The 16,232-nt window shown below is 37.0% G+C and overlaps 1 protein-coding gene across 1 annotated transcript in view; it reads right to left on the reverse strand.

Annotated features, from left to right (window-relative positions):
• GUCY1A2 (guanylate cyclase 1 soluble subunit alpha 2) overlaps positions 1 to 15,452 on the reverse strand; it is a 124,115-nt gene extending 108,663 nt beyond the window's left edge. The window contains exons 1-3 of the mRNA XM_029960893.1: positions 15,414 to 15,452; positions 12,806 to 12,867; positions 12,192 to 12,313 (exon numbers count right to left, since the gene is read on the reverse strand). Of these exons, the coding sequence (XP_029816753.1) occupies positions 12,192 to 12,313; positions 12,806 to 12,867; positions 15,414 to 15,452 (223 nt within the window). The remainder of the gene's footprint in view (positions 1 to 12,191; positions 12,314 to 12,805; positions 12,868 to 15,413) is intronic.
• Positions 15,453 to 16,232: the final 780 nt, after the last annotated feature.

Genomic DNA, 16,232 nt, shown 5'->3' on the forward strand with positions numbered 1-16,232 from the left:
TATGAATCAGCTGTATGTGAACTACAAACATCCAGCAAGAATTTTCAAAGGAAATTAATATAGGAATTAACATAGTTCCTTCAATGTATTACAATCAAATCACATCACATTTCAATCAGCTAGTCAAACACCTTAATATTTATCCTAAATTCAAACAGAAATGAAGGGCAGTTATTTCTTTCCTGCGGGCACAACAGGCCCTTTATTTTTATCTGTATTCAGCATTCTTTATAGCATTGATAATATCCCTGCGGATCACTGAACTTCGCATTGTTTAGATTGCTTGGATGCTTGGGAAGAACAGTGTGATAAGTGACTTTTATGCCCAAGAAGTAAAACGGGACAGAAGTAGTCATGTTGTTTGCAGACTAAAACCTTTAATAATCTCAAGGCAGTGTCTGAACTGCCTTATGCACACAGGCATAATTATAATGATCAATATTCACAAGGGATGTGAGTGTTCCCCAGCTTTGCAATCTGCAATGATAGTTTTGTTTGGAACTTTTATGATTAATAGCCAATTAAAATTCATAAAATTACATATATAAATATGACAACATGAGAACATGACAAAGCATATTTTATAAGAGCAGTAATAGGAGTAATTTGGGAAAGTTCACTCAAATGCCATTACTCATAATCAAATTTGGTCACCAAACTAGGTTATTACAAAAATATTCCCAGGATCTTTTATGACCACAGATGGTCAGCTCTGCAGTTAAGCCAAAAGAAAGTACCTCTGGTACACAATGCCCCCTAATATCCTGACTCAGAAGACTGTGTGCCAATTCCTGACTCATTGCCACTACGTCTGTATAACATGGTGCTGTAATACCTTACACAAATATATTCACTATAACCCAAAAATAATTAAATTCTAACCCATATCAATAATGTCATAACTGAATACTAATAGCAAGAAGCTAAGAAATCATCATATTCATATTCATACACAAACAAATATTCATATTTTAAATCTCATTGTTCTGTAGAGTGAACTGGGAGCAGTTTTAGTCTGTGTGTAAAAGTGAGCAGCCTAGCAAAGGCACCCAAGGCTGTAAGATTGCAGAGGCTCTGAAAGCATGGGAACAGAACAGTATCAGAAACCCTGGGGCTATTCAGACAAATGACCAAATACATCCCACAAAGCTGCCCAAAACAACAGTATAGGTGAACTGTCTTTAAAGTGTTTTATAAAATTACAGTAAAACAGTGGGTTGCCCTGGTGCCACTAAGCGAAAATAGGGTTTGCAGAACTCCTGTACTTTACTGCTACATATGCAAGCCTCATCTCATTATCATTAATTGGAATCTCAGTATTTGGCCCAAGGTTTTGCTGATTGTTTTAGCTTGGTCTTGTCATCCATCCTGGAGGATTGCCTATTCAATCTGGATGCAACATACTGACTCCAAGCAACATGAATTATACTATGAAATGCAGGTAAATGACCTGGCTCAAGGAAATGCTACTACTTTTAAAAACAGTTTAGCTTGGAATTGAGTTACACACAGTACCAGCAGAAAATCAGATTAGCTCTAATAGAAAAATGAGTATGACCAAACTCAACCAAAGTGCTGGTCTCCTTAGACAGGAATTTTCTCTCTAACAACAGACACTAAGAGATACTATGAGAAACCGAGAAAATTTAAATTAAGTCAAACAACCCTCTAAAACAAAAATGCATAACGTACCTACCAGGGAAGTTTCTTCCTAAGCCTTACTAACAAGAGATTTTTTGCTTGAAGCATATTTTTCCATTAAAGCAAAAATATCTATTTAATAAATTCCTATTATACAAACACACATATTTCTGTACAAGGCTATTTGCTTCAGTGATGTGTTTGTGTGAAGTGTATGTATTTTTTACTGACTTATTCCTGCCTCTCCTATTGAAACAAATGATGAACAGATGCATACCTAGCATTAACTTTGTAAATACTTCATTATAACATTTTCATATAATCTTTTAATTATGAATGATGAAACATATAAATGATCACAATCTTCTGAATATCTTATGTGGGTTTTCTCCCTACACATATCACTATACATACCTATTGTAGTTTAAGCCCAGTTGGCAACTAAGCACCATGCAGCCACTTGCTCACCCCCTTACCCCAGTGGAATGAGGAAAAGAATCAAAAGTAAAATTTGTAGGTTAAGAACAATTTAATAATTGAAACAAAAGGAAATAATAAAGAAAAACAAGTGATGCACAATACAACTGCTCACCACCCACTGATTGATGCCAGACCTTGTCCCCGAACCCAAACTGGCCCCTCTTCCAGGTAACTCCACCAGTTTATATACTGGGCATGATGTTCTGTGGCATGGAGTATTCCTTTGGCCAGCTATGCTCCCTCCCAGCTTTGTTGTGCCCCTCCTCATTGGCAGAGCATGAGACATAAAAAAAGTCCTTGACTTAGGATAAATACTACTTAGCAACAACCAAAACATCAGTGTGTTATCAACATTATTTTCATGTTGAATCCAAAACACAGCTCTGTACCAGCTACTGAGAAGAAATTAACCCTATCCCAGATGAAACCGGGACAATACCAAATTGGGAGACAGTTTTATTACATATAGAAAAATGTGCTTGTTAAAAAAGAATAAATTCTAGAATTCATTGTCTCTATAGTGCATACTTTTGTCCTAGTTAGAACAGTTGGGACCAGTTCATCACTGTATGGGTGTAACCCAAAACTGTGTATTCTACACCCTCCATGCCATTTCCCAGAAACTGTTATCAATAGACCATTTACACCCTCTGCCCAGAGCAGGCCTGACTCCTCAGTCTATAAACTGGGTGTTAAGAGGCCTGCGAGATAAGAGGATGCTCTTGTCCTCATACCCATTGGGCATTCCTGCCTGAACTGGAGGATATATAATCTTGAGGTCTTGGGACTTTTTTAACCACTCATGGGATCCAGAGGAAGACTGCAGACCACCACTCTCAACCAGACTGCAACCACCACTCTTGACTGGACTGCAACCATCACTTTTCAACCAGACTGCAACCATCACTCTCGACCAGACTGCAACAGCACTCTTACCAGTGGGTTTTCCCCTCTCCTTTTCCTTTGGACTCAGGGGGCCCAAAGAACACCACTCTGTTCATGTCCCAGGGTGCTGGGTTATACATTTGGGTTTTGTGGGTTAAAAGCAATTGTTTGTCTGTATAATCGTACTTATTGTATTATTTTATTAAATTGTTATTCTGATTTATAATCTCTCTTTTGAGTTGGGTTCATTTCCCCTGATGGTTTACCTCTAAACCAGCACAACTTTATTACATTTGGAGACCTCTACAGCATAGTAACTACCTTTAAAAATTACATTTGACATAATTTCCAATTTCAGAGTATTTGGTATTTTTTTCTTTTTCTTTTATTCTGCGAAAAGGTAAAATCAAAATAATCTTTTTTTATAACCTTCAGGTTATACACCTACATAAACAGTCCAACCTTTTCAAACTCGTCTCACATTAAATTGTTTCTCTGTTTAATTTTGCAATGGAATAATTCAAATTGAAGATGGTTCTAAAAATGTGAATCAACTTCTGTCCAGCAAAATCGACAATTTGCTATTCCTTTCTGAAAAGCAGGGATTTCCATTCTTTCTTTTTCATTGTGGACCTCTAAGCAAAATTTTCATTCAGCTGCCCAGAAAAAAATAATGTTTGAGATCTTGTATGGGTGCTCAGCACTTCCAAATGCAGAGGTCACTGCGTTCCCACATCTCCTCATGTATGACCCCAATACAGCTTTCTAATGAGCCTTTCCTTGCAATTAATCAGTAGGAAAAAGCCTTCCTTAGTTTCACCAAGACACTCCACTAAATGGCAGTGATACAAAAAAAGCAAAAATCATCCTAACACTTTGCTGTTACCCAGCCGAAGTAATTTATTATTTTGAGCTTCTGCTATTTACACACATTTACATATTTACTAATACACTGAATGAAATTCTAAAACTTCGTCAATCTCAGTTTGCTTTCCTCTTGGAAAGGGATGTACTATGTTCCTACTACTTAACCTACTTTGAGAGAACAAATCACGTCTTAACCCTAATGTTTTTTTTCTGAGTAGTTTCCTTTTGCTGCTTTTTCTTACAATCTCATATTTAGTGTATTTAGAGAAACTAAATATGCACATTTGCATATGAAATTGAGTAAAAGAAACCATAGAATGAAAATATTGCTATGAGTCTCCACTACAAAACCTTTTGGCACTATGACCAAAGTACTATATAAGGTCTATTACTATTCTTTGAAAAAGTGTCTCAAAGATATTAAAAGAAGATATCCTGTACTTGTGGGCCAGATTCAAAAATACCCAAGTCTTTAAGAACAGGTTCAAAGTACAAATTAAGTATTTCACTGAACTGAAGCAGAAATAGATGACTTCATTCTGTAATAACATGCTAGTAAAAGGTCTTCACTTTCTTTTCAGCAATTTCTGTGAACTGTGAACCCTCTATAAAATGTCAAGGAATTAATACAGCATTTCTAAGTATTTTGTACATTATCAAGAGGGGAAATTAGATAGGAATCTGTTTCCATAAAGAAAATCACAAATCATAGGCTTTTCAGAAACAAACAGAGATGAATAGTGTAATAAAAACATCAAAGTAATCCATTAACTGGTAGAGTATGCAGAAGCAGTTACAAGCTATCCATTTCTTCCTAAAAGTGAAAACAATGGTTGCAGAGCAGCCAGCATCTGATTCCTTTGGCACGGAAAAGTACTTTTTTTTTTTCGGAGTTACTCACTAAGAATCTGTAAATATCATACCTTAAGGGGATGGAAAAATTCAATATGCAATTCCACACCTCATACTGTGAATGGAAGAAGAATTTTCCACCTTCAGTTACAACAAATATCTCTTAAATGTTTTTGGATTATGAGATTTTTGGCAGGAATAAGATCTTTTCCTTAAACAGCCTTTTGGACAGAAAGACAGGTAGCAGTTCAGAATTCCAAAGAATAATTTCAGATGGTAGGGAAAGCAATGTTAAGTGAGCTTAGTACCAGTATGCAATTACTGTATAAAAGGCTTTGATCTTAGTTCACTATGTTTGTGAATTTATCTCATCCTGGGAATCCAGATGGTATTTTTATATTACCTTTTATATAAATTTATTTACCTTTTATATAAATAAAATAGCAACATTTTATGCCTTTACATATGATTGAGACACTACTGTAAAATTTGTACTACAGTTCTCTTACAGTGACATATAGGGCCTGAATATCTTTCAAGATTTCATAGAACATAAATGAGAATTACTGTTAAAAATAATTCCTCACACTTGTTCACCTATAATATTTGTTTTATTCACTTTTAATGAGGTGCTTTCTTTCCCTGTCCTCTGACCAATCATAGAAATATCATCGTATTGTCGCCTCTTGGGGAGGACCTGATCATCTGTGCTAAGCATATGTATAAAAGATTCTGCTCCAAACTGTTGACATAGGAAGCTCAGATGAGATATTAAGAATGGAAAATGGAGGGGTTTTTTCCCCCCTATAGTGCTTTCAGTAGCAGCCAATTCTGCATGCAAAACCAAGCTATCTGAAGCTAGACTATCATCATTTTATGTCACCCACCACATCTTGGAAAGCTCACTTCTTATATTTGCACAGTACCAAGTACCATTATTAAATGAAAACTGCAATCACTAGGTTGACAATTCCTAAAAATTAGGCAGATCCAGTTTGTTTCATGCTAACTCGAGAGATCAAAGAGCACTAAGAATGGTGTGGGTTTTTTTCATTAAAATTTAAGCATATATGTCTTTGAATTGACATAGGGAGCAGAACTTCACCTCCTAGAATGAATAAAATTGTAATGAAATCTAAAAACTCTACCCATGAAATGTAAAATTATCTCTTGTAATTCCTCACATATATAAAAGGCTCAACTCAGTTGGCTAAACATAGAAATCTAATGCTCCTTCAGTCTTCATAAGGCATGCAAGATTTCTACAAAACAACTAACAGTTCGTTTTATCTGCCAAGGCATGGGACTCAAGGGAGACCTACACATTTTTGAAGGTTTGACAGAGGCCACAAGATACCTCACAACACCTCAAATGACAAACACCTACATTTAGTCAATGAATCATGGCCAGAATGTCTTTATAAATAGGCTTCTACAAGATGCTATTGCACATCATTGCACTTCAAACTGCTCATTATCTACTGGTAGTTCATCTGTTTTCTAACAATAAATAGCTCTGATTTGAGAAGAGTGGGATGTCTATGGCCATTTGGCATAAACATTTGTCCTTTTCTAATTTAGATCTACTCATCTCAGCTTTGAAATCACATGAATTATGTGATTCTTGTTTAGATTACTTTTGTGTTGCCAGTGCACTGTAACATCTGCTAAATAACAGGAGCCCTGTGTGTATAGCTTAGACCCCCCAGGATAAAGTATTATTAAATTCCATTAGTATTGGCAGTCCTCTGGGCCATGTAACATTTCCTTTTACGTTGTTTGTAAACCAACAACTTTAATTATAAATCAGGCTGTGTATTCTAATTTAGTTGCATCCTAATGACTATCTGCAGTTCTTAGCACAAAGTGATAGTAATTTATATACTTTCAATATATAAGCATTTACAGTTGTCCTGACACCTCCTGATCAGTTAGTGTGCCAAACCTTTGTCCACCTTCTGCAAATATATCACCTAGTCTAACCTCATGGTACGCCAATATCTGTCCTGACACTTTCTTTTCAATTATTTCCTACCTCTTCAAATGTAGTATTTCTCAGCAGTGATGTGCTGTTATTATTTAACAGTTACCAGAATTATCCTAAATTTATTCCACTTTAAAAATGCAATATCAAGAATCATAGAATATCCTGAATCGAAAGGGATCCATCCAACTCCTGGCCCTGCACAGCCCCACGAATCTCAACGTGTACCTGACAGCATTGTCCAAGCTCTTCTTGAACTCTGGCAGGTTTGGTGCTGTGACCACTTCCCTGGGGAGCCTGTTCAGTGCCCAACCACTGGGTTGAAAAACCTTCTCCTAATATCCAGCCTAAGCCTCCCCTGACAAAGCTTCATGCCATTTCCTTGAATAAGAGATGAGATTTTCTTAGTTTCATAAAGGAAACAAAAATCTTCAACTTTGATAAATGTACAGAGAACAAATGACTTTCATACAATTATGCCCTTTGCATTAAATGTAGGAACAGCCCTGCAATATATATTTAGGCATGAAGTGATCTGCCCTATTTAAAGCAGCCTGTGGCACATATTTTCTTTGGTAGTGACAAGCAAATGTCACCCAGAGAAAGAATTCTCTATAACCCTACACTAACAATGGATTCCACCTCCTCCTCAGCGGCTTGAGGAGGCTGAATCCAGAAACATGATTTATCTCCCTGATGGGACAGGACTCTGGGCTGGGATTCCACATAACTTATCACCAGGGGATTAGGGAATCCTTGCTGCTGTGCCATATCATCCTCCAAACAGAAGATGCCCAGAAAGATACTCACTTAGAAATGACAGACAAGCAAAGTTCTCACACCACTCTCAGAAGCAAAAACAGGAGAAGGAGTATTATTAACCCATTAGTTAAGAATGCCTAACAGGAAAAACTCTTGCAATATACTTGAGACCACATGCAGAGTTAACCTAGCCATTGACATATACCATGCATTTTTTAAGGAAAATGAGGTAATTGTAGTAAAATTTAGGAGCCAAATTTTTATAAGAGATGAAAAAGAAATCTGTTGTATAAATTAATTCTTTGAATTAAAAAAATGGAAGAGAATGGTTTTTTGTATCTTAAGTAGTGGCAAGTCAGGTAAGATTATTTCTCTAGGCCTCACTGCTGAAACAGCTATCTGACAGAAGTGCATTTGTAATTTTGGGTTGTGTGACCAAGGTGTTGCAACTGTTATTTATACAGTATATCTAGCACGGTGCTGCAGTACATGCAATTTAGATATAGCAGTCTAATACACAAAAGGGCTTTCAAAGACAACAATTCCATGTCATTAAAGATTGGGTATGAACAGCTACTTCTCCTTTGCAAATTCTGTACAACAGCTCTTTTTATAAGTATTTATGAATTTAGATTACTTTTCATTAGTTTTACTATCAAAGTTATGACAGATCAGAGTTCCTCAGAAAGATGCGAAGAGGGTCCAAAGGAAATATAGATGCTGTTAAAAAGAAGATAGGTAACCGCTGTAATGAAACTTTTCCTTTTTTTTTTTCTGTGAAGGATTAAAGAGTGAAAAATAATTTATGTCCATAAAGGTTACATTATTTGCGTGCAGCATCTGAAAAGAGCGTTTGGAGGAGGTGAGGTGAAGACTGTACAATTTTTATCTGGCTTGTGCATCTGTGACATGAGAAATATCATGTGATACATCAGAAGTACAGAGTGGGGTTCAAAAATGGAAACTCTGCATTTCACTACTTCTTTGTAAAGCTCAGTAGCACAGACCTTGGAATATCTGCCAAAAAAATAAACAGGAAACAGGTCATGAAGACTTCATGTCCTAAAATAAATTCCTTACAGTAGTAATCACAGACCAAGAAAAAAAGTTTTCATCCTTATATTCCTGTTGCCAAAGTTTTAATTTGCAGCTACATGAAGTTTTTCTACTTTATTCTGACCACAATTAAGTAAAAATGCACACTCAAATCTTACTTGAAATCAAATAATTTTAAATTATGAGGACAAAAGCAGTTCCAAATAAGATTTGCTGTCATTGCTCAAAATGCTGAATGTACCAGTGGTATGAACATGTCTTTACTTCAAGAAGGTTAAAATCTGAACAGCACTGACATACAGTTTAAAGGATTAAAAAAATCCTGTTATCTCCATTATACAGATGGGAAATCGAGGCATAGAAAGAATAAAAACTTGCCCAAGGTCAAATAAGAAATCTCTTCAGATACAATTTTTCTCTCTAACGTACCTCAGTATAAATTTATAGTTACCTAATAGAGAAATGTGGTAGTCATCTACATAACATACTTCATCACAGGAATCTTTTTCTTATCATTATTTCTAAAATAAGTTCAAACTAACGCCATCAATCTGCTGTGAACACAGTTTGGTTAGCCAGCTAAAAGCTTTATCTGTGTCAACAGGCTAGAATATACCAGTGCATCTTGTTTGAAATACTTTATTTTCCAACCAGAAACTTTCTAAAGGCTCCCTTTAGAAGCTGTCTTTTCTCTGTTTGCCAACTTCCAGTGTATTGTCAATTGATTTTCCCTTGGATAATAGGACTGGGGCAGTGACCATCAGTACTTGGCACAAGTGAGGCCACATGTCAAATCCTGTGTTCAGTTTTGGGCCCTTCACTACAAGAAAGACACTGAGGTGCTGGAGCAAGTCCAGAGAAGGGCAGTGAAGCTGAGGAAGGGTCTGGAGCACAAGTCTAATGAGAAGCAGATGAGGGAGTTGGGGTTGTTTAGCCTGCAGAAAAGGAGGCTCAGGGGGAACCTTATCACTCTCTACAACTACTTGAAAGGAGGTCGTAGCCAGGTGGGGTTTGGTCTCCTTTCCCAGGTTACAAGTGACAGGACAAGAGGAAATGGCCTTAAGCTGCACCAGGGGAGGTTTAGATTGGATATTAGGGAAAATTTCATCATGGAAAGGGTTGTCAAGCAATGGAACAGGCTGCCCAGAGAAGTGGCTGAATCACCCTACCTGGAAGTACTTAAAAGACATGTAGATGTGGCACTCAGGCACGTGGTTTAGTAGTGGACTTGGCAGTGCTAGGTTAACAGTTGCATTTGATGATCTTAAAGGTCTTTTTCAATCTAAAGGATTCTATGATTCTATGTTTCTGTATGCTTATGAAGGACACTCTAAAACTGTGCATGCACCAATTAAAGAGAGCAGAGTCCCTCATAAAGCTGTCTGGACTACTTTTGAAAGGATGAAAAGTTAAATTAAATATTCCAGCCTCCAGAGCTGTGATCATAAAGGAAGGCTGTGTGATTGATCTGGTGTCAGACATGGTTCACAGCACGTGAACATGATGGACATGGCTCCCTTTAATTACAGTGGATTAAAGCAGGAAGAGTTCTGTTGATGTCTAGACTTGTAGCAGGAGCAACTCAGCAAAGAAACATGGAGAATCCTTCCACTGCAGGAAGAAGGTGACACAATTTAGTCATGACTTGGTAAGAGGAAAATTGCAGTATTCATACATGATAAATCACATGCACCAAGTTGAGTGTACAGCTTGTAGTCAGTACTTTCCTGCAAGCAGTGTAAGCACCAGGACCAGTGTGAAGCATCTGTTCACAGTCTTCCAACTTGACTAATGATCTCAGCACTTGCAGTCTTCTGATGAATAAGGAATGCCAAATGACTGTTTCAGAGCTGGTTAGAGGGTCAGGAGAGGTGAATCATGTTGGCATTATCTAAGGTCAGAGAGTAGAATCTGCTTCCAACCATCTTTATGAAAACATTCTTCCAGCACTAGACAGTAAGTGCTTCTTACTGCTCATATAAAGAAACTAAGAGCCAGATTTGGTTCAACAGTTTTTCTAGCCTTCATCACAGTCAGATTCATGCTTGCCTCCTGCCTCAGCAATGCCAATTGCTCTAGGTACACACCCCAGTGGTTACATCCTTCTTTCATAGAGTCAGCTCTCACCAATCCTTATTCAACCAGAAAAATAACTGCATATGTGAGAATTAATTACGCAGCCTCCATTAATTATTTACCTGTTGTGATAGGAGCTACAATTAAAATAAAGAAGCTGGGTTTACTGCTCATTCCCTTAGGTTCCCGTCCTAGATAGGGAGAAGTATTATTTTTAAATTATCTCAGTGTTTTGCTCACATTGAATTTTTTTTGCTAAAAAGTCAAATTCATTCTTCAAGAAGCGAGCTTTTCCAAGAATTAGTGTCTTCAAACTAATTTTCAACAAAGTCAAATTTAATAATTTCCAAGTCAGTAATGCTCAAACATTATCCCTACACTTTGATCCCAAAAATCCAATCTGCCCTAATGCACATGCACTGTGAGGATACCACTGTAGAAACAGGTTGCATGTTACTCAGCCATTCTAAGGTACTAGGACTAATATATTGATTTTAAAGCACTATAAAGATGAAAAAGTATTCATAGCTGTTTCTCAGAACACATACTTCGTGTCATAATAAAATAGGTACTGAATGTCTAGTTTTGTTTCTTATAATATTAATATGCACCTGATAACATGAAAACTCTCTGCTTTGCATGAGTCCTGCCTTATCACTCTTAGCCTTTGTTTTGGAAAATTAGCATTCCATTATTTTAAAATAGAAAAAGGTAATTAACCCTGGACACATTTACAATTTAATTTGTTCTAAATTCCCTCTATGACCAAACACGCAAAATACCAAGTACCATCTCTTCCGAGCAGCAGTTACAGGCATGCAGAACATCCCTGACAGCACCTAGAATTTTGCAGAATAAGGCACCTGATTCAAAAAAAAAGAAGTTTGAATGTCAGTGAAACACAGTCATCTCTCAGCTAGAAAATTTGCTGTTTCACAGAGCGTACTGTCTGTTTAACAGTTTGTGATAGAATAGACAGATATGCAATGCATATATCTCCAAAAGGATTTTAGGTCAGAAGGATACAATGGCCCAGACCAGAATGTGAGTAGAGTATCACCTTACCATATTCCCTGACATGGCAGTTAAATTATATCTTAAATTATCATACATGGCCAGATTTCAGTGTTGCGCTTCTTGCTGATGAAAATCTCTCTAAGATTCCAGAACATTTTATGTCTCAAGTACATGCTACTCTGTGTTTCTCAGGCCCTCTCTCCACCAGACTCACAGATGATAAAAGTATCTGTTGTTCTGCAGAATCCCTATAAAAACACTGAAGATAATTCCAAGGCCTGTCCAGAAGTAAGTCTATTTGCACTGAAAGCCTTTGAAACTTCTTTAATCACTATTAAAGGTATTGCACAATACACGTTCACTGGCTCCACTGAAAATCAGTCTGAATTGTCTTAAAGGCTCAAAATGTAGGTAGAAAAGGAGAAAAATACCAGGGCACTGGTATGTAGCTGCCCACATCCTAAATTTCCTTTGTCGGACCAAAAATTTCTTGTTTCATTGTTGCCATTACGACAGGTGGTAAACTTTCCTTTCAGTGAAAGGAAACAAATTCCCTTGAAAAAATACGTACCAAGTACATTAGCCGTACACTGGAGAATTCCTGAGACATCCTCAGTTTCTTCATTACCAGAGCAGTCTGTATAGGAGCATCTGTTTGATATATTGTGAAAATTCTTCTCTGCATCCCTGTAACTACAGGAAAAAAAAAAGGTAATAAAGTTATAACATCTGCTTATACAAATGCAAAGTCAACAAATGTCTTTCAGAAGTGATTACAAAAGGTTTAAACCTCTCAGTGATGGACACTTTTAAGATTCAGCTGGACAGAGGGCTGAGCTATCTTGTCTAGACCATGCTTTTACCAAGAAAGGTTGCACTAGATGATCCTTAAGGTCCCTTTCTAATCTGGTATTCTATTATTCTATGATTGAAAAAGATTGTCTATTCTCCTTGTTTAAGAAACATTACAGTTCATTAAGCAGTCACCTTCTGACGGGATTGTACAGAAGCAGGACCGAATAGATGTTTATCATTAATGTCCAGACTATGTGTTGCTACTTCAAAGCACCTCTAAGAATTTGAGAGAAAAAATAAAATTAAAATCTTATCATAAAAGGCTGTGACTTGGGAGGCACAGAACAAAACGTTACCATGCACCTTTCACTACGTCACATTAACACTTACCCAATAACTTGATGTTCAAAATACTGCAGTGTCTTTTGAAGAGTTTGCCGAATAGTCTGAGGCTAGGAAAGAATAATTTAAAGTATTGTGAGATTAAGGAAGTATAGCACAATTCAACTAACAGATCTTTTAACACACTATTTTTCTCCAGTTTTACTCCTCTTCATCTTCTACCTGCCATACACCCAACACAACAATGGATATGAAATATTATTATTCATTCCTTGTGTGTTACTTCATTTAAACAGGAATGAATTTTACAATGTGACATAATTAATACTGCTTATGACTAGCTGCACGTAACAAAGGAACCACTTCACTATCAGCTCTCAAAAACTATCACCCACCAATTATCTTACTAATTGAAAATAATTTGAAATAGTCTGCCAGAAAATGCTATTATTTTGTGATGAAAGTATCACCAGGAAAAGACACTGAGTTTTTAAACTCTATATGCTCCCTGGGGCATTTTGTAATAAAGAATATTAAAAGATGCAATTTATTATGGCTTACTTTCCTGACAAGCTATGACTCTTCAGTCATCTTTCAAATTATCAGGAAAGTCAAGTTCATCAAAAGAAAATCATGACATCCTTCAAGCATTTCTATGCTATTTCATTTTAATAGATGTTCACCAAACTACATATGTGAATTAATGTTTTTATTTGTATTATTAATGCTACAATGTTCACCAAAATACTTATGTGCATATATATGTTTATTTTCTGAATTACTACTGTTGCTAAGGGTATTATTATTTTGAATGAATTCATGAGAGACCTTCGGGAAAATAAAGCAAATGTGATATCTATGCCATTCTCTTTTGAATTTTCCAAGTCACTTTTGGCAAAACATTATTCTTCCAAAATGACTATTTTGTATGAAATCTGAGAGATTTATAAACTAAAATCATCTTTGAAAGTCTCAAATTTTGTTTAGTGACCTACAGATTCAGCAGTTCAAGAGCTGAGCTTTCTACCTACTCTTACTCATGAGTTTGCAGAAGGAGGTATCTTTCTGACAACGGCATGAAGAAAAATGTGTACGCCAGGCTATGTTAGGTTTGTACAACTGCAAAAACTTCTTTTCTAATACCAAACTATAAGAAATTGTCTATCTTTCTGAATTCAAGTGTATGGAAATGCATGCACTTAACAAGTGCATAAGAGGGCTTATAAGAAATATGGCGACAAAATTTTGGCAGTGTCTGTTGTGATAGGACAAGGGGTAATGGTTGGAAACTAGAAGAAGGTAGATTTTAACTAGATATAAGAAAGAAGATTTTTATAATGAGGCTGGCAAAACACTGCAACAGGTTGCCCAGAGAGGTAGTAGATGACCCATCCCTGGAAACATTCAATGTCAAGTTGGATGGGGCTCTGAGCAACCTGATCTATCTGAAGATGTCCCTGCTCATTCCAGGGAGGCTGGACTAGACTACCTTTAAAGCACCCTTCCAACTCAAGCTATTCTATGATTCTGTGAACAAAAACAAGCTCAAAATAGATGCAAACCTTGAAAGAGGTTTTTCTTGTTAACTCTGTAGCAGATAATTACTTTACTTCTCTGTGGGAGCTCAGTTACCTGTGCCAAAAGGCTTTAAAAGTTACGTGTTCTCTTGTAAAACACAATGGAAGCACCACAGGAATGAAACTATCACACATCAAAAAATTATCCCCTTCTCAGGGGTACAGCAGGTGTTGAAGTCTTTAGGCCTAATGGGCTACACATGTATTTCATGGCATGTTCTCACAGCGATTCAGAAGCTTTCTTGTGCTCAGCAGGCAGAAAAATCCACTCTTCACACACAGAAAACATGTATTTTCCCACACCAGCAACAAAGCAAAGCAAAATAGCTTTAAGCAAAGAAGACCAGTGAGCTGCCTTCTCCCATCTCCATACAGCATCTCCCTCAGCCCCACTCCCTACACACAAAACATTAGTACTCCATCAGCGACTCCTCTGACATGAAATAAGGAATAATAAAAATGTTCGACTGCTAAATTAAAGCTCCCTTCTGGTTCTCCCAAAGTGCTTTTGCAGCAATATGGAAGGCAGCAATGCTTGGTATGACAGCAGAAAGGAAGGAAAACAGCTTTTTGTTTTCTCAGGAAGTTTTGCAGCTTACAGCACCTGAGCAATGGACTGTTTTTGCCTTTCTCATTTCTGACACACAGATGCTGCACCCCTTACCCAGGAAGAAATGGTTTTGAGTACCTCATGATTTAACTGTACAAGCAATTTCCTAGTCCTGAGCTTATTTCATCAGCAAATCCCCCTTCTTCTGCAGTGCTGAATGGAAAAAAAAAACATGGCCCATGTTAACTTTCTCCTCTGAAAGCTAAATCGACTGCCTAGCGGTTGTCTGAAAATTTCATACAACCCCATGAACTCACACCCCTTTTCACTGGCAACTCCTATCAAATCTTGGAAATTAAGTACAGACAAAAATAGGGTTTACTATTAAAACACGGGTCATAAACAGAGCTCTATGTAATGTGCTCAGAGCCAGTATGAAAGCTGATCTGAGGAGTCACAAATTTTTTTGTCTCTGACATGAATTACTATGGCATGTTGCTGTGCACAGTTAAAAAGCCACTATTCTCACCTTCTCAGTTTGCCATATTTCATCACTGATGAATGTCATTTTGCTGTAGATGTAATTCTGTAACCAGGGCCATGACTAAACAAAACAGCGAGAAGAGATACGACACCTACTTACAGCTGCTTACAAGGGCAGTTTGGTGTATTACTTCTTCCATTACTGACAATGCATTGCCCACAAGAGAGAGAATGAGCAGGAAAATATTTCCACTGGATGGAGGTAAAATAGCTAAACCTTCTCCTGGAAGCATGACACACATCAGCTCTCCAAGAAGTGTAGTTCTGCCACTCAGGGAAGTAAAAGACAGATTTTAACCATACACCTCCTGTTGACAGCAATCCTGACGGTGGCAGCCCTGCCATGACAGCCACTGTCACTCCACCAGCTGCCACAGTTTACAAGATGCACTCCTAAAAAACCTGCCTTTCTTTCTAGATCTCACCTTGCTTTCCAGTAGTGCAAAACCAGTTCAAGTCCTGAAGACAGAGGAGTAATAACTCCTCAAAACCACTTCTGTGACTAACTGGAGAAAATATTTATGAAGATATTTGTCTAAATGAACTTGGAATATTCCTAAATTTTTATTTTTTTTTAACTCAGACAATTTCCTCTGAAAATGGATTTTAGTTTAAACATTGTGTACATTTTTTTTTCTTTTTCTTAGTTCAATTTTCCCTTCTTGCAGATTCATTGCCTCAGTTTTGCAGACAAAGGAAAAGATCTTCCACTTTAATTGCATCCCTTGTTATAAATGTCTTTCCTAAGGCAATCAAACATAAGCTTTCCAATCTTCTTAGAGGACAGAGACTTTAGCCTATTCCC

Source organism: Manacus vitellinus, unplaced genomic scaffold, assembly GCF_001715985.3.
Source record: "Manacus vitellinus isolate BGI_N305 unplaced genomic scaffold, ASM171598v3 scaffold_2_pilon, whole genome shotgun sequence".
NCBI classification, from domain to species: Eukaryota; Metazoa; Chordata; class Aves; order Passeriformes; family Pipridae; genus Manacus; species Manacus vitellinus.